General features: G+C 34.7%; 1 protein-coding gene across 1 annotated transcript in view; it reads right to left on the bottom strand.

Moving 5' to 3' along the window:
- Positions 1-13,097: 13,097 nt before the first annotated feature.
- The window catches only part of LOC129277835 (A disintegrin and metalloproteinase with thrombospondin motifs 18-like), a 45,369-nt gene continuing 37,305 nt past the window's right edge, over positions 13,098-21,161 (bottom strand). The window contains exons 15-18 of the mRNA XM_064095687.1: positions 20,943-21,131; positions 17,913-18,113; positions 17,297-17,459; positions 13,098-16,561 (exon numbers count right to left, since the gene is read on the bottom strand). Of these exons, the coding sequence (XP_063951757.1) occupies positions 16,443-16,561; positions 17,297-17,459; positions 17,913-18,113; positions 20,943-21,131 (672 nt within the window). The 3' untranslated portion in view covers positions 13,098-16,442. The remainder of the gene's footprint in view (positions 16,562-17,296; positions 17,460-17,912; positions 18,114-20,942; positions 21,132-21,161) is intronic.

The raw sequence follows: 21,161 nt of genomic DNA, 5'->3' as shown, positions 1-21,161 counted from the left end.
TAAGACAGGGAAATGAATTAAAGATGACAAAAAGGCAAACAAAAGCGGGAAATTAAGGTAGAATGGAATGAGGCAAAATCTAAATTGAAAAATTAAAAAAAAGGGACAAGATGGGCTGCTGAGGATTGAAGATAACGAGAGGGGAAAAAAGATGGATGGTATAAAGCATAATTTCGTATGAAAGTCTATTATGAACTTGCTAAATCTCCAAAGCTACCGGGAGCTCTGTCCAAGAGTCAAGACCCCGTGCAGTGGAGGCTCTTAACCTGTAACCTTTAAAGGGCCCTATAACGGCCCCCTAAATGGATCCTTCCGTTGAAGCACTGGCGTACGCGGGGGGGGGGGGGTTCCACAGCCAAGGGGAAATAAAAAAAAATGAAGGAGGCAGCGTAATGAGATGAATAAAATATTTTAAAAAATATATAAGACATGACATTTGCTATGATGTAAAAATCTATCACATAATTATAATTTTATTTCAAAATGCCATTTTTCTTCTGGCTCGCTTCGCTCGCTGGCGACTTTTTTTTTAAACAAATTTTCCCACATTTGCTATGGTGCGCCCCCTCAAAATATTTGGATGATTACGGTACACAACTGCATTGATTGATTGATTGATTGATCGACTAAATTTCCAAAGCGACTATCACATAATTAGAATTTAATTTCAAAATCATTTTAAAAGACAGGGAAATAAATTAAAGATGACAAAAAGGCAAACAAAAGCGAGTGAAGGTAGAATGGAATGAGGCAAAATCTAAATTGGAAAATAAAAAAAGGGACAAGATGTTACTACCGGGCTGCTGAGGATTGAAGATAACGAGCGGGAAAAAAAGATGGATGGTATATAGCATAATTTCGTATGAAAGTCTATTATAAACTTGCTGAATATCCAAAGCTACCGGGGGCTCTGTCCAAGAGTCAAGACCCCGTGCAGTGGAGGCTCTTAACTTGTAACTTTTAAAGGGCTCTATAACGGGCCCCTATATGGACCCTTCCTGCATTAACCTTTGTGTTGAAGCACTGGCGTACGGGGGGGATTGGTTCCACAGCCAAGGGGAAATAAAAGAATATGAAGGAGGCAGCGAAATGAGATGAATGAAATAAAAAAATATAAGACATGATATTTGCTGTGATGTAAAAGTCTATCACACAATTCAATTTTATTTCAAAAGGCCATTTTTCTTCTGGCTCGTTTCGCTCGTTGCCGACTTTTTACAAATTTTCCCACATTTGCTATGGTAGACCCCCTCAAAATATTTAGATGATTACGGTACACAACTGCAGCACTGAATTCATGTGTAGTGTGAAAGCTATATAAATATACACGCAATTTGATTAAAATTAGTGGCCATCTGTAAGGTTTAAAATGGCTTTAATATCAAGAGGTTCCGGGGCTCTACCCCGGACCCCACTCATTTTTGCCATTAAAATGTCAAAATTTTTGCTCGAACGCTCCGCTCGCTCGCATATATATATATTTTTGTCCGATACTCCATAATATCGCCCCCTCAAAATTTTTTGCCTTATGACTCCATTGCCTGCTTTATGATGTGACCGGGAAATTCTTGGTTCTTGCCCCCCCCCCCAGCCACCGACCCCTGTTACGCCACTGCATGCAACGGGTCAAGCTAATGTGTTTCTGGTTGCCCGAGTCGAGTTCTACAAGTTAGGATACATGGTTACCCTGGCTAGACCGTTGGAATATCCCTGGGGGCCCCTTGAAAAATACTTTATTTTAATTTTAAAAATGCGATAAATAGCCCTAATTATTCCCTTTAATTTTGTTAATTTTAGCCCCCTAAATGTGCATGCGCCGGGTCACGTCAAGTCAGTTTTTATCTGATCGCCCGAGTCAAGTTCTACAAGTCAGGATACGTGGTTACCCTGGCTAGGCCGTCGGGATATCCCTGGGGGCCCCTTGAAAAAATACTTTATTTTAATTTTAAAAATGCGATAAATATCCCTTTATTCCCTTTAATTTTGTTAATTTGAGCCCCCTAAATGTGCATGCGCCGGGTCAAATCAGTGTTTATCTGGTTGCTCGAGTCGAGTTCTACAAGTTAGGGTACGTGGTTGCCCTGGCTAGGCCGTCGGGATATCCCTGGGGGCCCCTTGAAAATTTACTTTATTTTAATTTAAAAAATGCGATAAATAGCCCTATATTCCCTTTAATTTTGTTAATTTTAGCCCCCTAAATGTGCATGCGCCGGGTCAAATCAGTTTTTATCTGATCGCCCGAGTCAAGTTCTACAAGTTAGGATACGTGGTTACCCTGGCTAGGCTGTCGGGATATCCCTGGGGGCCCCTTGAAAATTTACTTTATTTTAATTTTAAAAATGCGATAAATATCCCTTTATTCCCTTTAATTTTGTTAATTTGAGACCTCTTATAGTCCAGGATAGGCCCCATAGACAAGGGGTCGAACCTTGTTTTTTTAGATATACAATGTTTTTTGATGGTTTCTTGTCAATTCGAGGGTGCTGATTCCGAATCTGAATGATGCCACTCTTGTAACCTTGAGCATTTTCCGCAAATTGGCAAAATCCAATATGGCCGCCAAAATATGCAAATTACCCATGAAATCATAAAATTGCCAACACATTAGCTATAAAATGCATGTAGTTGTTGTGCAGAAGTGAAATACCAATTGGAAAAGCGATATTTGACAAAATATTTATTTTATTGATATTCAAAATGGCCGCCATAACCCCTGTATACTTTATTATGTAGAATATGAATGGGGAAAATATTTTTTCAAACAAGAGCACTATTATTGCATGTGATTGTGACCTGCGAGTGGACTACTGTCTGAAAACATGACTATTAACAAAACTATGTCATTTGTATACTATCTAATGTGATAAATGCTGTATTATGATATTCAAAATGGCTGTCATAGACCCCTTATACTGTGTACAATATATAAAAGGGGACAAATAATTTTCACAACCTTTGAATTTGTTTGACTTTAAAATGCCAATAACTGCGAAATATTGGTGTAACACTGTCTGACAACAAGGATTTCTAACGAAACATATAATTTCCCTTGCAATTTCGGTAATTATGCTGCATGTTGACATTCAAAATGGCTGCCATAGGCCCTATCTGTATTATGAACAAAGCGAATGAAGAAACTAATTTTCACAAGAGTAAAAACAATAAAATGAATGTAATTGTAATCTATACGAGTGAAATATTGTCTAAACACATGATTTCTGGCGAAACATATCATTTCATTTTTCATGCATGAGATAAATGCTGTATTGTAAAATTCAAAATGGCCCCTATGGACCCTCACAGTATTATCTACAATGTAAATGGGGACAAATAGTCTCAGGAAACATTAATCATGTTCTGTGTGTCCTCAAGAGGGATATCCTTAAGTTCCAGTTAGATTAAAATATAAATTAGAATATGTCTAAAGATCCACAACACATTATCAAGTTTCTTTTTAATTTTCTAAACTGTGTCCAATTTATTATTTCTTTATATCTTTTATCTCATTCGTTGTAAAGTTATTTATTTCCACTGTTGGCTCAATTATATTTAACCGAATATTTGTTCCTCCTGTTTTCTTTGGTTAAGTCAAACATAAGTTGGTTCCCTTTTTTGTGTGCAACCTACCTGTCTTGTACTATTATGTTATTCTATTTTGTAACTCTATTATGTAATGATCTTTTTTTCACCCAATCAGGTGTGGGAGGGAAGGCCTGTGGGCCATGGCCATTAAGTTGACCTATTCCCTACCCAGGCTACCTGGTTGGGTGAGAAAGGGTCTAAAAATTATTTGTATTTTTGTATTTTTTCTCAATTTTGCATTGTACATGCTGTTTTGTTTTTGATGAAGTGCCGAATAAAATAATAATAATAATAATAAATACTTTTGAAAGAATTAGGATTTGCCTGACTATGAAATCCATATAATTCTGTTGTATAAGGAAAATATTGTTTGAAAACGTGATTTTTTTTAATGAAATATAACATTTCCTCTCCCATAGGTGATAAATACTGTATTTTGACTTTCAAAACGGCCGCACAAGCCCCTACAAATTCTGTAACATGCGTATAGGGAAACTAATCATCACCAGAATGAGAACCAAAAACGCACGTAACTATGTGATGTATAGGTAAAATTTGGTCTTGAACATGATTTCTGACTAAATACATCACATAATGGTTGAGAAGGTAATAAAGGCCTTACTTTGAAATTCAAAATTGCTGCCATAGCCCAAAGTAGTATGTATATTGTAACTGGGGACAGATAATTTTGACAAAATTTTTACTATGAAAATGGCTTAATTTTGATGTAAATGTTAAGTATTGTCTAAACCCATTGATTTCTAACGAAATATATCATAGCTTGTGTCATAAAGGTGATGAATGCAGCCTTTTAAAAATGAAAAATGGCCGCCATAGTCCCTTATCTTAATATGTAAAATTTGAATGGGGAAAGATGATTTCCACAAAGAAACATATTGCAGCCATTTTGAAATTTGAATATAGCATTTATCACCTAAATAACATAAGAAATGATCTATTTGGTTACAAAATCATATTTTCAGACGATATTTCACTCATACATGCAACACCATTTAGTCAAGCAAAGCCAAATTATGTTAAAATTATATGTTCCCATTCACAAAGTACATAATAGGCCTACTGTTAGGGCCTGTAGCGGCCATTTTGACTTTCAAAATACATTATTTATCACCTACCTGGCAGAATGAATGATATATCTTGTTAGGAATTATGTTTTCAGACAATTTTTTTACTCTTAAATCACAATTATATGCATGTTATGGTGCTGACTCATGTGAAAATTGGTTTCCCAGATCGATTGTACATAATACAGTCAATGTCTTTTGGCGGCCATTTTGAAAGTCAAAATACAATATTTAACACAAATATGAAACCCGAATAATGTATTTCGTTGCAAATTATATTTGAAGACAGTATTCCACTAATTTACCACAAAAAATACGTTTTAGTGCTCACCTTGTGATTGTTTTTGTCCTCTCTCACATCGTAGATCATAATTTTAGGGCCTTTGGCGGTCATATTAAATATCAAAATACAGGGTTTATCACATACATGGCATGTTAAATAATAAATTTCGTTAACAAAAATGTTTTTAGTCAGTATTCCACTCGTTTATCTCAACAAAATGCATTTTAGTGCTCACTCTTGTGATTTTTTTGTGTCACCATTCACATTGTACATAATAGTGTTAGGGCTTTTGAAGGCCATTTTGAATATCAAAATACAGGATTTATCACATAACTGACATAACAAATGATATATATCGTTAGCAATCATGTTTACAGACATTGCTTCACTCATAGATCATAATTACTTGCATTTCAGTGCTCAATTTTGTAAAAATTAATTTTCCCCATTCATATTGTACAGGGGTCTATGATGGCGGCCATTTTGATATCAAGAAAATAAATATTTTGACAAAAATCATTTTTTCAGATATTATTTCACTCCGGCAGCACAATTGCATGTACTTTAAAGCCAATGTGTGGACAATTTTATGATTTTCATTGGTAATTTGAATATTTTGGCGGCCATATTGGATTTTGCCAATTTGCAGAAAATGCTCAAGGTTACACGAGTGGCATCATTCAGATTCGGAATCAGCACCCTCGAATTGACAAGAAACCATAAAAAAACATTGTATATATAAAAAAACAAGGTTCGACCCCTTCTATCCTGGACTATTAATGTGCATGCGCCGGGTCAAGTCAGTGTTTATCTGGTTGCCCGTGTCGAGCTCTACAAGTTAGGGTACGTGGTTACCCTGGCTAGGCCGTCGGGATATCCCTGGGGCGCCCCTTGAAAAATTACTTTATTACACACACACCGCCAAAAATGGCCGGTGCCCCCCCCCCCCCCTGAAAAAGCAAGGACCCCCCATTGCTCCCCCCCCCCCCCCGGGGAGGAAAATCCTAGCTACGCCACTGTCTATGAAGGTCCGAAAACGCTGGAAATTAAAAGCAATGTTAACGTGAATTTTTGTTGCACGTGGTCGTAACATGAAGCTATTACGTAATAGCTTCATGGTCGTATCATGCATGCACTGTACTGCGTGCCCGTGTGTATAACGTATTTCGATATGGCTGTTGGTTGTGCGAAAGACGAAATCAGAGAGCAGGAAGTGGAAAGCGAACTACCCGATTTCGTTTTCGCTGTCTGCGTTTTTCCAAACAGAATCAGGGGGTAGAAAGCGTGTTCTGATTTTGTTTTTAATATATAACGAACACAGGTATAGAATGAGGTATCAGAGAGGACCAAAAGTATTTCTGATTTCATTCTTCTGTTTTTGATCTCCAAAAATGAAATCACAACGGGGTTTTTCTCGTTGGGATTTCGTTTTTGTGTTTCCAAAGACCAATCCATGAGGTTGACTTCCGTTTTTGCTCTACGAAAATCAGGAATGAAAAACAAATTATCCATTAGTACCCTGATTGTTATTCATACGAAATAAAGTAATTGCTAAGGCATGATCTTTTGCTTGGCTAGCAATTGCTACTTTTGATGCATCTAACCCATTTTGGTACCATTTTCATATGGTATTTGTATGCATGACTGACTACGAGACAATCTCCACACATGCCAGAAGGAGGTAAAATCTCAGTTGCGCCAAGTTGCTGGGTGAAGACTGAAACAAAGTGTGAAAAAGGTAACTGTGTGCAAGCAGAAAAACACATTCGTCGTTCCACACACACGCACACACAGCACGACTCACCCACAGACTTGTGAATAGTTATTAACTCCTTCAAAATTAGTCAAGCCTTTTAGAAGGTAAGTATAACAATAGGACAATTGATCATTCTCGATCAAAGAAAACAATAACCAATGAGATAATGGGTAATGGAGAAAATGTAAACACTGCTTTGTGAAGTGTTTACGAAGTGTGTGTGTGGGTGTATGGGTGCATGTGTGTGCGAGAGAGGTGATGTGTTATGCGTGAGGGAGTGTGTGTTGTGTGGGTGTGGAGACGTGTATGTGTCTGTGTGTGAATGGCGGAAATGTGTCTTTCTGCGTACACACAATTACCTTTTCACTCTTTATTTCATTCTTCTCCCTCTTTATTTCATTCTTCTCCCAGCAACATGGCGCAACTAAAGAATGTCTCGCAGTCAGTCATGCATGCAAAGATCAACATGAAAATTGTACCGAAGGATGCGGGAAGAATAGCTCTGTAAAGACATATTAAGAAATCAATGCTTAAATGTTCATACGTAAGACAAGACAACTTAAAATTGATGGGACATTTTTGGGGGGACTCTGTATACTAGTAGTTGTATGAGGCGCAATTACCCCCAGCCTTAAGGTGCAGTCACATTTCCCCTACGGCGAGTCGAAAACAACCGTTTCAACATTTGTTTGTATATACCAGCTACTTGTAGGCGGTTTTAATAAATAATGCATAAAAAGGCTGTTTTCGACTCGCCGTATAGGGGAAATGTGACTGCAGCATTAATTGCATCAGCTTTATACCTCAGTCACATTTGCTCTACGGAAAGCAGCCGTTTTATTCATTCTTATTCAAACCACCTGTGTAGCTATTACAAAAATATGTTAAAACGGCTGTCTTCGACTCGCCGTACGGCTAGTGTAACGGCGGATCCGGTTCAAGGCAAATAGAGTTCTGGGAACACTCTCTGCCGGCGGATCGTGTTCCAACTCCGGCGGATTCAGAACCAATTTCTCTTCGTCATATATCTTTCTTGCTATCGTTTCTCGATCTGCATGCACGCGGTACTCATTTCCTTCAAAATTATTTAGGACCTACCGTTTTTATTTATCTGTTTTAAAAGGAAAATAAATAATAAGAAAATCAAACCGCGTCAACCCGGCAGATATGGTTCCGAGTAAAAAACGATACCTGCCGGCGGACACCGTATCCGCCGGTGGAACCAGATCTGCCGCTATATACAGTGCAAATGTGGATGAGGTAATATTTTTCAGCGCAAGGTGCGTTAATGCTGCCGGGTAAATACAGACAAGCACGCACTTCACATAGTTGTACTGCTCAACTATGGATATTTTGTTGAAAGAAATTACCACATGGCTGAGCTTTAAATCAACCCTTGACCCTCTTGTTTCGAAAGAGAGTCAGAACCACCATACGTTCCATTATAGTGATGATTGTGATATATAGACCTATCATGCCTATTAGTGGTAACGATGATAACACTGACGGCAAGATGATTATCATGGAGACTACGGTCGCCGCTTAGCGACGGCGGCGGCGTCAACAATTGAATCTTAACCAAGGTTAAGTTTTGAAATATCCCTATAACTTAGAAAATATACGGAAATATTTCATGAAACAAGGATATAATGGTAATCAAGTAAAGCTGATCATCCTTCAGGAGTTTCAAGTCACAGTCATGACGGTCAAAGATCATTTAGCGTCAATGAACTTTGTCCATGTAGTTGTATCAACATTGAAATCTTAAGCAAGGTTTTTGTATATGACATGTCATAACTTCTAAGGGTAATCATGTATCAATAATCAACTTGCAGGAGATTGAGTCACAAGATCAAGGTCAAATGTCACATAGGTAATGAACTTTGACCAATGTGGGGTATAAACATTGAAATCTTAACCAATGTTATAACTTTGAAAGTATATTGATCTGATATATGAAACTTAAACGTATTGATTATCAAATATCACTGGTCTGTTTGCATGAGTTTCAGGTCACATGATCAAGGTCAAATGTCAGTTAGGTTCAAGGAACTATAGGACTATGTTGTGGTATGCTAATGATTTCGAGTTGTCAAGATAACACTGAAACATAAGTTCATATTGCTTAAGTGGTCATCACGTATCGGAATACAAAAACAGATACTAGCAGTATTCTCGACTATTAAACTCATAAAACTGTCCATATTTACAGGTTGATCGGCCGAGTATATTGATATAGTATGTTTTTAATGTCTTGACATAGTATCTTTCTAATGTCTTGACATAGTATGTTTTTAGTATCTTGACAAAGTATGTTTTTTAGTGTCTTGACATAGTAGGTTTTTAGTATCTTGACAGTATTTTGTTAGTGTCTTGACATAGTATGTTTTTAGTATCTTGACATAGTATGTTTTTAGTGTCTTGACAAAGTATATTTTTAGTGTCTTGACATAGTATGTTTTTACTATATTGACATAGTATTTTGTTAGTGTCTTGACATAGTATGTTTTTAGTATCTTGACATAGTATGCTTTTAGTGTCTTGACATAGTATGTTTTTAATGTCTTGACATAGTATGTTTTTAATGTCTTGACATAGTATGTTTTTAGTGTCTTGACATAGTATGTTTTTAGTGTTTTGACATAGTATGTTTTTACTATCTTGACATAGTATGTTTTTATTGTCTTGACATAGTATGTCAAGACATTAAACACCTTCTATGTCAAGACACTAAAAACATACTATGTCAAGATACTAAAAACATACTATGTCAAGATACTAAAAACATTATATGTCAAGACACTAACAAAATACTATGTCAAGACACTAAAAACATAAATATCTTGACAGTATGTTTTAGTGTCTTGACATAGTATGTTTTTAATGTCTTGACATAGTATGTTGTTTTCAGAAAATTGAAACAGGAAGGTTAAAATCATTTTCACTTAGTCTGTTTTTCAAAGACTTAGTAATCTAATCTTTCTTTTTGCCACTTTTTCTGTAAAAATAAGTACAATTGTTAGCTAATCAACATGCTAAATACTTGAATATTTGTGTTCTTTTGCCGAAGCCAGGCAAAATAGGCATCTAAATTGTCATATTGCATTAATTTGTTGAATAACATTGTAAAATAAGCGTCTAAATTGTCATATTGCATTAATTTGTTGAATAACATTATAAAGGTCACAAAAGCCTGTAACTCTGTAACTCCCCTCTATTCTCCTATTCCCTCATTTCTTCTTCTCTCCCTTATCTTTTTGTAGTCTCCTTTTCTCATCTTTCCCCCTTCTATACATTTTTCTATTATATATTACCTCTCCACATATTTTCTCTCACAAACTACAACTGAACATTGATCACAAAATGAAAGAATCAGCTATTAACATTTTAAAATATTTTTTTTAATTGATTCTCCATTTCGCCCTCAAAATTTCTTCACAATCAACAATAGCCAATCAGTATAATACATGATAATAAATTAGTACTAACGACCTAACATATACTTCAGACGAGTGAACACAAGGTCATATTTATCTCACACCTCTAATGGCCGTGGTTTGCATTTTTTAACACAATTCTTTCTTGTGACGCAGAATCTATCAAACATTTTTCTCTTTATAACCACATAGAGGCATATCCCATTGTAATATCCCATTCGCTTCTTCTTCAATTGATACTGGGTAAGATAAATAGAAAATAATCTCATGCAAAAAGCCCAAAAGAGGTGTGAAATTTCAGTTTCAATATTCGATGTCTTATCCCTAATAAAATATCAGAGAATCAAAATGACTGAAAATACATATAACACGAAGGTGGCATAGGGGTTAAAAGTCAATGAAACAAAAAATTCAAACATTGTTCAAGGTAGTGATTATAGGTTAAAATGAAAAGAAAAAAAAAGTAGAGGACAAAAATATAGTATCTCCATTTCTTGCTCATAATATTATATATCTAAAACATCTACATTTTAAAACTTTCCCAATTGTACAACAAAAATAGACAACACGCAAATTGTTACTCTGAAAAGATTTTAGGAATAGAAATAGTGAACTATACATTTTTTTTCTACAGAATAAAAAATTACAACAAAATAGAAATATATTTAATCTACAGCACCAAAAGATTCATTCATAGAACACAATACTACAAGACAAACTTATGACTATGGATCAAGAGCTTCATTCCTAATCAGATACTTAGTTTTCTCATCACAGAATATGAACAAAATCAAAATCATGATTTTATCATTCAGGTTTATCATCTTTATTGCACTCTAAAAACAGTTTACCCAATATTGGGTAAAATGGGAACATGTATGCTTGCTGGGTAAAATGATACAAAATACTTTGTAAAGTTTATGAAACGTTGCGTTGAAATAAAAAAAAATACGCAGCAAACATGCTTGTTCCCATTCTACCCAATATTGGGTAAAATTTTACTCAATCTTTTTTAGAGTGTGAAGATGATCCATCTTTGTAGATAATTATAAGTTAAAAATGAAGAAAACCATTCACTGACATTGATCAATAGTTACTTCATCAATAAATAGATTTTCATTATTTTCATTATTTTCATTATTTTAATTTCATACAGCTCAATTTCACTGAAATTTAAATCTATCAACCACTGTGGATTATTCCATATCTGTTCAACTCAAATTATAGAAAGGAGAATATTCATCATTCTCTGTTATAAAACGAATCAAGAACAGATTAATTTAAGTTTAAGAAGCAAATTTACAAGAAATATCTTTTGCACACAAGAGCGTGTCAAACACTTAAATAGGTAATGCAGCAACATATACAATTCATAAAATGGCATGGGGGAACATATATATAGTTACTAATGTAGATTGCATAGCTTAAATAGAATATGCATAGGCATATTACGAGAGTACAACAAAAACAATCTAACAGTAAGGGGGGTATTCTTTTTATCTTTTAAAAAATTTATTAATGCGCATGATGTACACATGATTTGATTTAATCTGTCATGATATATTGCTTATTTATCTCCTAAATATGAAAAATCTTAGTTGATATTAAAGTTCTGCGCCCATCTGAGTGTATCTAATTGTTCATTGGAGGAAAGTATAATCTCAAGTTACACAATAACACAAAAGATCATTAAGTAGGCAATCTGCATGGGCCCCGTCTTACGAAGAATTGAGATTGATCCGATCAATCGTAACTATGGATGGCCAGCAACGTCAACATATAAAATGCATGTTCAAATTTTTGTCTAGATATGAATGTATATCCATGAATGTATATCCATAAATGCATTGATTTCTGGACAATGTGGAATGTTCTTTGTTTTCAAAGGACATTTTACAAATTTTCTGCAGAAGAAATTATGACACTGAAGGATTTCCATAGAGTTACGATTGATTGGATCAATCGTAACTCTTTGTAAGATGGGGCCCTATTCTGAACAACAAGCAGGTGATGAATGGGCCCTAAGACAAAGAGAATATGAATTTTCCATTGACCCCATCGCTCCCCTGCAGCTAATGAATTCATTACATCTCAAAGAGAAATCAATTTATTACATGAAAACATAAAATACCTGAGCAATGTAAATTCATTATACATTCTGATTACTGCCCTTTTTTAGTCCAATGATAGGATCGTTTTTATTTGGTCCTAAAATGGACATCTGAATACAATCAAGAATAACATAGTAAACAGCAATTTGATCAGATGTATATGAGTGATTGAAAGTTTACTGAACCTCAACTTGAAATTACCTCAAATTGAAGTTGATATCATAGTCAAGTCTCCATTGCCAACCAACAACCTCAAAAACTTAGTTACCAAGCATTTGATATGGTTTTTAAAAAATGAAATCATATTACATGGCATATTTGTCCAGTTTTGTTTTAAAGTTCAGATCATTGGATTGGAACATACACATCAAACTACAAGAACAAAAAAAAGAATTGTAGATTCTGGGAGAGAACAATCTTAAAATTTTACCTTAAAAATTCATAATAATTGGGGGATTGGAGTAAAATATCTTGCCCCCATGCAAATTCACCCTGATCACCAATAAAATGCAGCAAAATTATACTGTTAATGGCATAAAATATAACTACAAGGAGCACCAGATTGATAAAGTCCACTGCATAATATATGATAATGCCAAGTCCATTTTTTTTACATATGGCAATCATTTTATGAATGGAAATGAAGAAAAAGTCTTGTCTTATGATTAATGAAATAAATACATGAATGAATTTGCCAAAACAGAAATATCGATGTATAAAAAGTATTCTAGATTAGTAATGAGAAGTGGGAACAGTGGCATGAAACAGATTGAAATTTTAGTAGTCTTCTCTAATAAAAAAAAGGTCTGTGATATATCATATTTAGAGTCAGTGATTTTTTTTTCAGTAAGTGATCGCATGTTGCTTCTCTGAATTCTTATTGATATTTGATAGTGCATGTTTTTTAATTTCAAATATTTACTTGCTTGAGATTTCAGCTATTTAGTTTGTTTAAATAAATGAAACCTATCTATGAAATTAATAATTTTATATTTGTGGATGTGGCAATTTTCATTCCAGAGTAATTTACCACCTAAATGTCTAACCCATACCAAGAATATCTAGAAAAAATTCTTAATGCAGGCAAACAATGTTATTGCATTAGTTCTCGATTATTCCACTACTGGGTTTTATCTCTCACCTTTGTAATAAAAGGCCAAATCAGCATTGTATGACCAGAAAAAAACCACACAGCTGGTTTGATATTACTCTGATAAAACCTCAATAGGTGCTCACATCCTTCTCTTGAAATGTTTTACAAAATCTTTATTCATATTCTATAAATTACCTTCATACTTTATAATTTGAACTACTTTGTCATCATTAAAAATTTCTAATTGGGGTGTATAAAATCATAAAGAATGCGGTGGGCTTGAGAGAGTTTTACACATACTTTGCTTCACAATTACTATATTTGCTCTTTTTTTCAGTAGAAAAAAAAATCTAAAATTTGTATTCGCCATCCTAGAAGGATGTCTTTGCACTCAAGTTGAAGTCCGTACTGCAATTTTTATTATTACCATAAAAATACAAGCATTAAACTACAGACTTCTTAACTGTCAAACACAATTTGAATATTTCATAAAATATGAGGGAAAAAAAATTATTTGAACAATTTGACATAAAATCTAAATAAAGTGTAATAAAATATTATATGCAGACCGGACATCTAGAAAAGTATATAACAATGTTTTGTGATCATTTATCACATGAACTTAAAACCTTAAGGATACTTTAAATGATTTCTTCTTGAATCATTACTAAAATATGGAGGTGAAATAAAGTCTGAAATCACTAAGGGATAAATTTTGAGGGTAGAGTCATAAATAATTATTGGATTTGATTTCACAATGTCCCCCCCAAAATCTCTACGATTTTTGGAATATCATTCATTATGATTATTTTAACAGATATAAATAATAGAATGAAACAAACATAAAGACGAGCAGAACACACACCTCACACAAAACAAATGGTTATATCAATACAAAAGGTATCAATTAATATTTATTTGATACATTACTTTCCATACCAATAATTTAGCAATAACAAGTGGAACGCCTCTGGCAGTCTCGTCTGCATTATGCAATTCAATATAGCAGCAGTGCTGACTTTGAAAACAACTAAGAAAATTATTCACACCAAAAAAATAATTATTCACAGGATAACAAAATTCTAAGTTCAATGATCCAAAATGACCTTTGACCTTGATCATGTGACCTGAAATTAATGTAAAGTGATAGTTGATTTCCCTTCTATTTCATGAGCCAAATCCATATACTTTTTAAGTTATGATGACATTTCCAAAACCTAACCTTGTTTAAAATTTCAATGATACCCATAACATGGTCATTGACCCTAAATGACCTTTGACCTGAAACTCATGCAAAATGATCAGTGATACTTGATTACCCTTATGTCTATGGAACTAGGTCCATATGCTTTCCAAGTTATGATAATCTTGATTAAGATTTCAATATTGACCATGATACCACCATCGTCAGAATAGTGAAGCTTCGCATGTGAAACAAAAACATGGAAATTCACATAATACAATATGCATTTAAGATAATTCAAATATTTCTAAGGCCTGTTTTTGCAAATGATCATGACTGTGGACCATTTTTATTTTGAATTGATCTCGAGCAATCCCTTTGAAGAAGCTCCACTAGCACATTACTTAATTTCATACATCTGTTTATATGAATAGATGGAAATATAACATAAAATCTCTTCTTGTGTTTGGAAGGTACTTTATTATTGACATAATTATATTTAACATGGATACATCTAGAGTTCACAACTTTGTAACATCCAGACATATTTAATCTGTAGTGGATATGACAATCAATAAACATCAAGCAGCATTAGTTGAATACTGAAAATTCAGATTAAAAAAAAATCTGATTTTTGTGACACAAAAACATGTCTGAGAGAATCTTTTTTTAAATAATTTTTTTCAGAGTGAGTGAATACTTTGTTAACACCACCCAAGATGTGTGTGTGAACTAGTTAACTACTTAACTTGGTTCACAGAAAGAAAACCATCATTCCAACAGCAGTGCAGAAACAAAGATTACGCTTCTCTGACAAAGAAGACTATGACTTCAGGGGCTTGATGCATATATAACTGGCAATATGAGACAGATTCACGATGGAGACATTCATAATTGGAGAAAAGGCGAACGATGATGACGATGAACAGCTTCTCTACAGTGTCATTTATCATTCACATATCTGCTGTGATTCAGGTAGCGGTGGTAGATTTGAGAAAGTGCATCTGTAAAGTGTGTCCCAGATTGCAGAAAGACCCATGAAAAGGCTACATGTATTCCCGTATCTTTTTTTCAGCCAGTATTTGAAGAATCTAGAAGAGGATGAATGACCCATGACTGAAAATAACACCTGTTTACTATGTGGACATGATACTTGAACAGCATCCACAACTATATAGTCCTCTGCAATCTGTCACCGGTTTCTAGATGAATACTATTCCTTTCCATTTTGGCTTTAATAAGTGTCACCTGCATAAGTTTCCATTGATTTCATAAAGAAAGGATTCAGCTATTTCAATTTTCTTTCATTCAAAAAAAAAAATGCTGATCAAGGTTGAACAGAAACTTCGGATCGGGTCTCCTCAATTTCATCCAGGACACAATAATCATGAAGATAAAGAGTACTCAAATGTTGACGAATAACGGTCACTGGATATCAATGTGATCCAATCTGAAAAAATATCCACAAAGGATCTCTCACAGGTGTCTCAATACTGAATTTCTTTCACCCCAAAAGATTAAAGTTTGGTTCTTCCAAACCTCTCCTTCGAAATAAGTTAACATCAAGATGAAAGGAATTCATGTGTCTCGATCATAAGGAACCATATTACGTGACTTGATGATTCAACAACACCCCCTACCATCCCTACACACAAGAAAAGACAATCCCTTAAAAACAGGCATGACTGTCATCCAAAAGGAATGGTCTAAACTGCTTTCTCCTTTCCCTCAAATCAGCGTCAAGATCAGAGTACTCTTTCTTGGAGACACAAGGTCTGCTAGATGCCAATGCAGCATATGCCACAACTGCCTCTCTGGTGATATCATCCAGTAGTCTTTGGCCCAAAGAAGTAGACTGGACAGCATGAGAGAGGTATCAGATAGATTTAATATGAGTCTTTGTCTCATCTGTTCAACCCCTGTAGGTGCAGGAATGGCAGCATTTGACTCCATAGAACCGATGTGAGCATACATTATGTTGAGGTACGAGGTAACACCAGTTGTACTCATCTCTGCATGCTGCATAGGGATCTGCAGAATAAATGATACAATGATATGACAATCAGAATTTCGTTAAACACAAGAATACAGAATGAAAATTGATTGTATATTAGCAGAAGTCATTAGAAAACATTAGCAAAGTCTTTACTGCTTTTAACAAATTAGAACATTAAGACCTGGAGCATGTTTTATAACAAACTTACAAATAATTATATTATCACAAGAGCAGTGATCAACCCCCAAGCATAATCAAAGGATTTTATACAGGTTACCATTATGGCCAAGTTCCCCAAATTGTAAGTTCTTCATGAAAGAGGCCCCAAAGTTGGATTTCACAAGGTTTCTACCAATAATTTTCACCCCAAAAATTGCACTCGTCCAATTTTCACCCCAAAAATTGCACTCTTCCAATCAGATTCCCTTCAAGCTCCAGGAAAATTATTTACAAAATTTTCAAGATTTATTCACACACTATAATATTTTAAAGCCTGCCCAAGTAAGTGAGAAAAACACAGATTGCCCTCTCAAATTACGGAACACCATTACGCAAAATGGTGAATAGACCTTACATGTACATGTATGTATTGACGTCATCATGCCACCATCTGAGAGGCTAGACCCATTGCCTTGCATGCGTTGGTGATCTGCAGCTGGTGCATCTCTGACAACTTTGTTTACACATATTCCTATATCCTCTGAGGGAGGGCGCTATGAGATTATGACATCATATGCATAAGGTCATTGAAAGAAAGTTGTTATACTTACAAGCACTCCGTGATGGACACGGATCTGTATTGCAATTTCTAGTTTCTTCTGGTTTTATACTGTTGTCACATATAAGTCTTGAGTTTGGTCCGACTCTGACGCTATTAGTACTAACACACTGGACTTGTCTTGTTTTAGTACCTCCGTCACACGTGGCGCTGCACTGTAGGGTTATAGAATGGGAAATAATGAACAGTTGAGTTATCATATGACTTTGTAATAATAGGGGATACCTAACTTAGTTACCTGTTAATAAATGAGTTCAGTCCATTCAAATACTTCTATCTTCAATATCATATCGAAGGGCCCTGTTGCTTTAAAGTTACCATTATGGTAACTTTGCCATCCAATGGTATCTTTCATGGAATCCTTGATTTTGATTGGCTGCTGATCAGTGTTACTATGGTAGTTACCATTGGATGACAAAGTTACCATTATAGTAACTTTTATGCAACAGGGCCCTGATGAGCTTTGTAGTTTAAATGGATATGGACACTGAGCTTTTTCAATAGATATTAACCTGTTGCTATGATGAGCCAACCCGTTTTTAACTAACATCGAACATTTCTGCTTTTATAAATGTCATTATTCATTTTTATTTCAAAAACCAACTTACCTGTGACCAATCACCTGGTTGCCAACGACCTCTGACCTCTACCGTACAAGGTTGAAGGTTACATGGCTTGGACAATGAAAGAACAGGTTGGCTGAGATGTTGACATCTGACCGCTGGAAGCTCTCTATATTGACCCTGGTCATCAAGGTGACTGCACTTCATGATGCGTTGACGCTTCCCAAGACCACATGTTCTTGAGCACTGTTGATGGGTGGGAAAAAGGCATTTGAGATATCAAATGAAAATCAAATCCGTTACCATATGAAAATATCAAAAACAATATGCAGTTTAATCAAACAGGTTCTCAGATGTAGCCATTAGTGAATACATTTCTGTAATAATAATAATAAACATAATAATAGGCATTTATATAGCGCCATCTATCTAGAAACAATCTATTGCGAGGCGCAGTGTTTATTATATTACCCTGGCTTTAGCTCGAGCTGCCTTTCAGCGCTCAGTGCATTCAAGGAATTAATCCTGCCGGGAACCCATTCACCTCACCTGGGTTGAGTGCAGCACAATGTGGATAAATTTCTTATTGAAGAAAATTACGCCATGGCTGGGATTCAAAGCCACGACCCTCTGTTTCAAAGTCAGAAGACTAATCCACTGGGCCACAACGCTCAATATCATGAGAACCCATATGTGAGAACCCATAATTCATGTGTAATTCATGCTTAGATTCTATGCAATCTTTTAATTGTGCATTTTAGATACCAGATTTTGCATTTTTGAGTTCATCATTTTATCTCTGATATATAAATATATCTAGGCACCATGAAATGCTCATTCTTTTGATGAGAAAGCTACAGCAAGGTCTTCTGTGCACTTACTAAGATGCACACAATACCCTTCATAATTGAATATACATGTAGTTGGTCTCCTTGGTGTGTGCTATTCATGGAAATCTGTTTTTTAGACAAAATTTTCCCTATGAATTCATATACATGTATGTGATCCGGGTTATAAAACAAATAATGCACATATTTTTGTATGTTGTGTTTGGCAATACAGGCATCTCAGGTAATCATGATGTCATTAAAAAGCCCTCATGCTTAACACGCTATCGTAAATACCCTCAAGTAGGATGCATCACAATTGACATTCTATCACCTGTGCATCGTGTGTATAATATTCTTACTAGAATTACATCATGATGCTATCAAGATGACCATTGACAAATTATAAACAATACTGCTATAGAAGAAAGGGGTTCTCATGTGATGAAAACTGTACCCAAGCAGAAATCTATATGAAACTTTCTTACATACCAAACAATTCTTCTTTAAAAAAACAATTGTTTATATATCACAAAATTGTTACAACTTTGCTTTTTAAGAGATATATACTATAAGCAGCTTGGGAAATTTTGATAAATCTACTTTTCAGAGTAGAAGAAAATTTACTCTAAAAACACGTGCATTTTGAAAATAAGAAATATGTGAAAGTGGAAAAGTGATATTTTTATATCGAAAACAGTTCAGTATTACGTTGTTATCAAAGAAAAGTGACAGAAATACAAATAAGATTTAAAGATATATACAAGAAATAATTGTTTCATGAATTCATTGATGCTATTTTGTACTGCAAAGGACAAATTATTCCGCAACCAAAATTTACCATGTGGTATTATAAGCTAAGGGGTAAGATATACTTATATTCTCGATGAAAAGTGCTAAGGATTGCATTCTCAACTTGTACGTAAAAGATTCTCTTATATGTTGGTGAAGGGTGTTAATATCTCATCAATTCTACTTATTTCTCCGACGAAGATTCTGCTAGGATCGAAAGGTTAGGCCCCTTTTGACTCTCTTATTTCTTTCTTTGTTAGATTTTTTTCCATTTGAAATAAAAAAATATATAACCTATCTTATAAGGATTACAAATTGATTCAAATAAATCATATTTTGAATTGATTCCAATTCCTTTCAATAATATGAATGGAATCAATCTTAAAGTAAGAACCGATTTGAATCAATTACATCTCGTAAAAGATTAACCCCGGGTCTACAGCTGAAGTAAGCTAATACTATAGCACACTTTTAAAAGCATTTATGAAGGAACTTTGTGACTCTTTTCTTAGAACTATAGAATGAAACAAGCGACAAGAAATTATACTATCTTGTACCATTGTCCTATGTACCCTGTTTTGCTTTTCCCTCATCAAAGAAATATTTTCCAATAAAAACAAGTTAACATATTCCATATTTAAATGATCTTTACTAGTTAGTAAAATTTAGAACCACATACTGAAGACTGATCAAGACAGGAAATAATTACAAGTTTTGACAAAGATTGTGAAAGAAAAGAAAATCTGTGAATTAATTTTCCGAGCCTACTGAGAGAATTGATGACATGGGTGTTCCCTTTTCAAATGATAAAGTTTCAATTTTCACAGCAAGTTTGAATTATAAATCCATACACTGTCATCACTTGAACTTAGACAAAGTGAATGACGATATTGTGTCTGTATTCTGAAAGACATTTGGAAATTATAGCATCAGTCATCCAGGAAAAATCATTTGTTTGTATATACCTGTATATAATTACTTTTGAGGAAATCAATAAAGGGTATGAGGCTCAAAAGCATTTCACTATTATTGAATGAACCCATCAACATTGATATAAAAAAAATTCTACAGAAATCATTCCTTACTTGGTATCTTTTATTAATACATCTGTCCCCAAAATCTCAAAGGAAGGTCAGGTTTGTTAACAGACACTAATTATAATAATAATGGTGGCTACTTATATAGCTCACAGGTCCACCTTTCAGTGCTCAGGGCAATCAGTACTTCTGAACATAACTGATTTTAATAGTGAATTACAATGTTAGAAGTAATTAAATGTAATCAATAAATTTGTTAGTTGTGCAATTATTGAAGCTTGGTTAGTAATCATTCTTATGCAGCCAATAAAAAGGCCTAAATGTGCAGATAGAAAATTTATTTAAAATCTTAGATAAACATATATAATATAAATAAAAATTAGAAAAAAAAAGACTTTATTTTGGACGAATGATCGCACCTCGCTCCAGGCGGATATAAACCACTGAACTTTGAGGGGGCACTCCATGAGGTTGCAGGGCTGGCGGGTGTGGGGCTTGATGGTGCCCAGACAATGATCGGAAGCTTGACGGTGGTATTCCCCATTGCCAGTGAGGGAGACACAGGACACCATGCGAGTCTGAAACCCATCACCGCAGGTACGGGAACACTGTTGGGGTGCAACAGGGGTGGTAGGAGG

This window comes from Lytechinus pictus, chromosome 2 (genome assembly GCF_037042905.1).
Source record: "Lytechinus pictus isolate F3 Inbred chromosome 2, Lp3.0, whole genome shotgun sequence".
In the NCBI taxonomy this organism is placed as follows: domain Eukaryota; kingdom Metazoa; phylum Echinodermata; class Echinoidea; order Temnopleuroida; family Toxopneustidae; genus Lytechinus; species Lytechinus pictus.
Note: the sequence above shows the minus strand (reverse complement) of the source record. Positions and strands in the feature narration are given on the sequence as shown.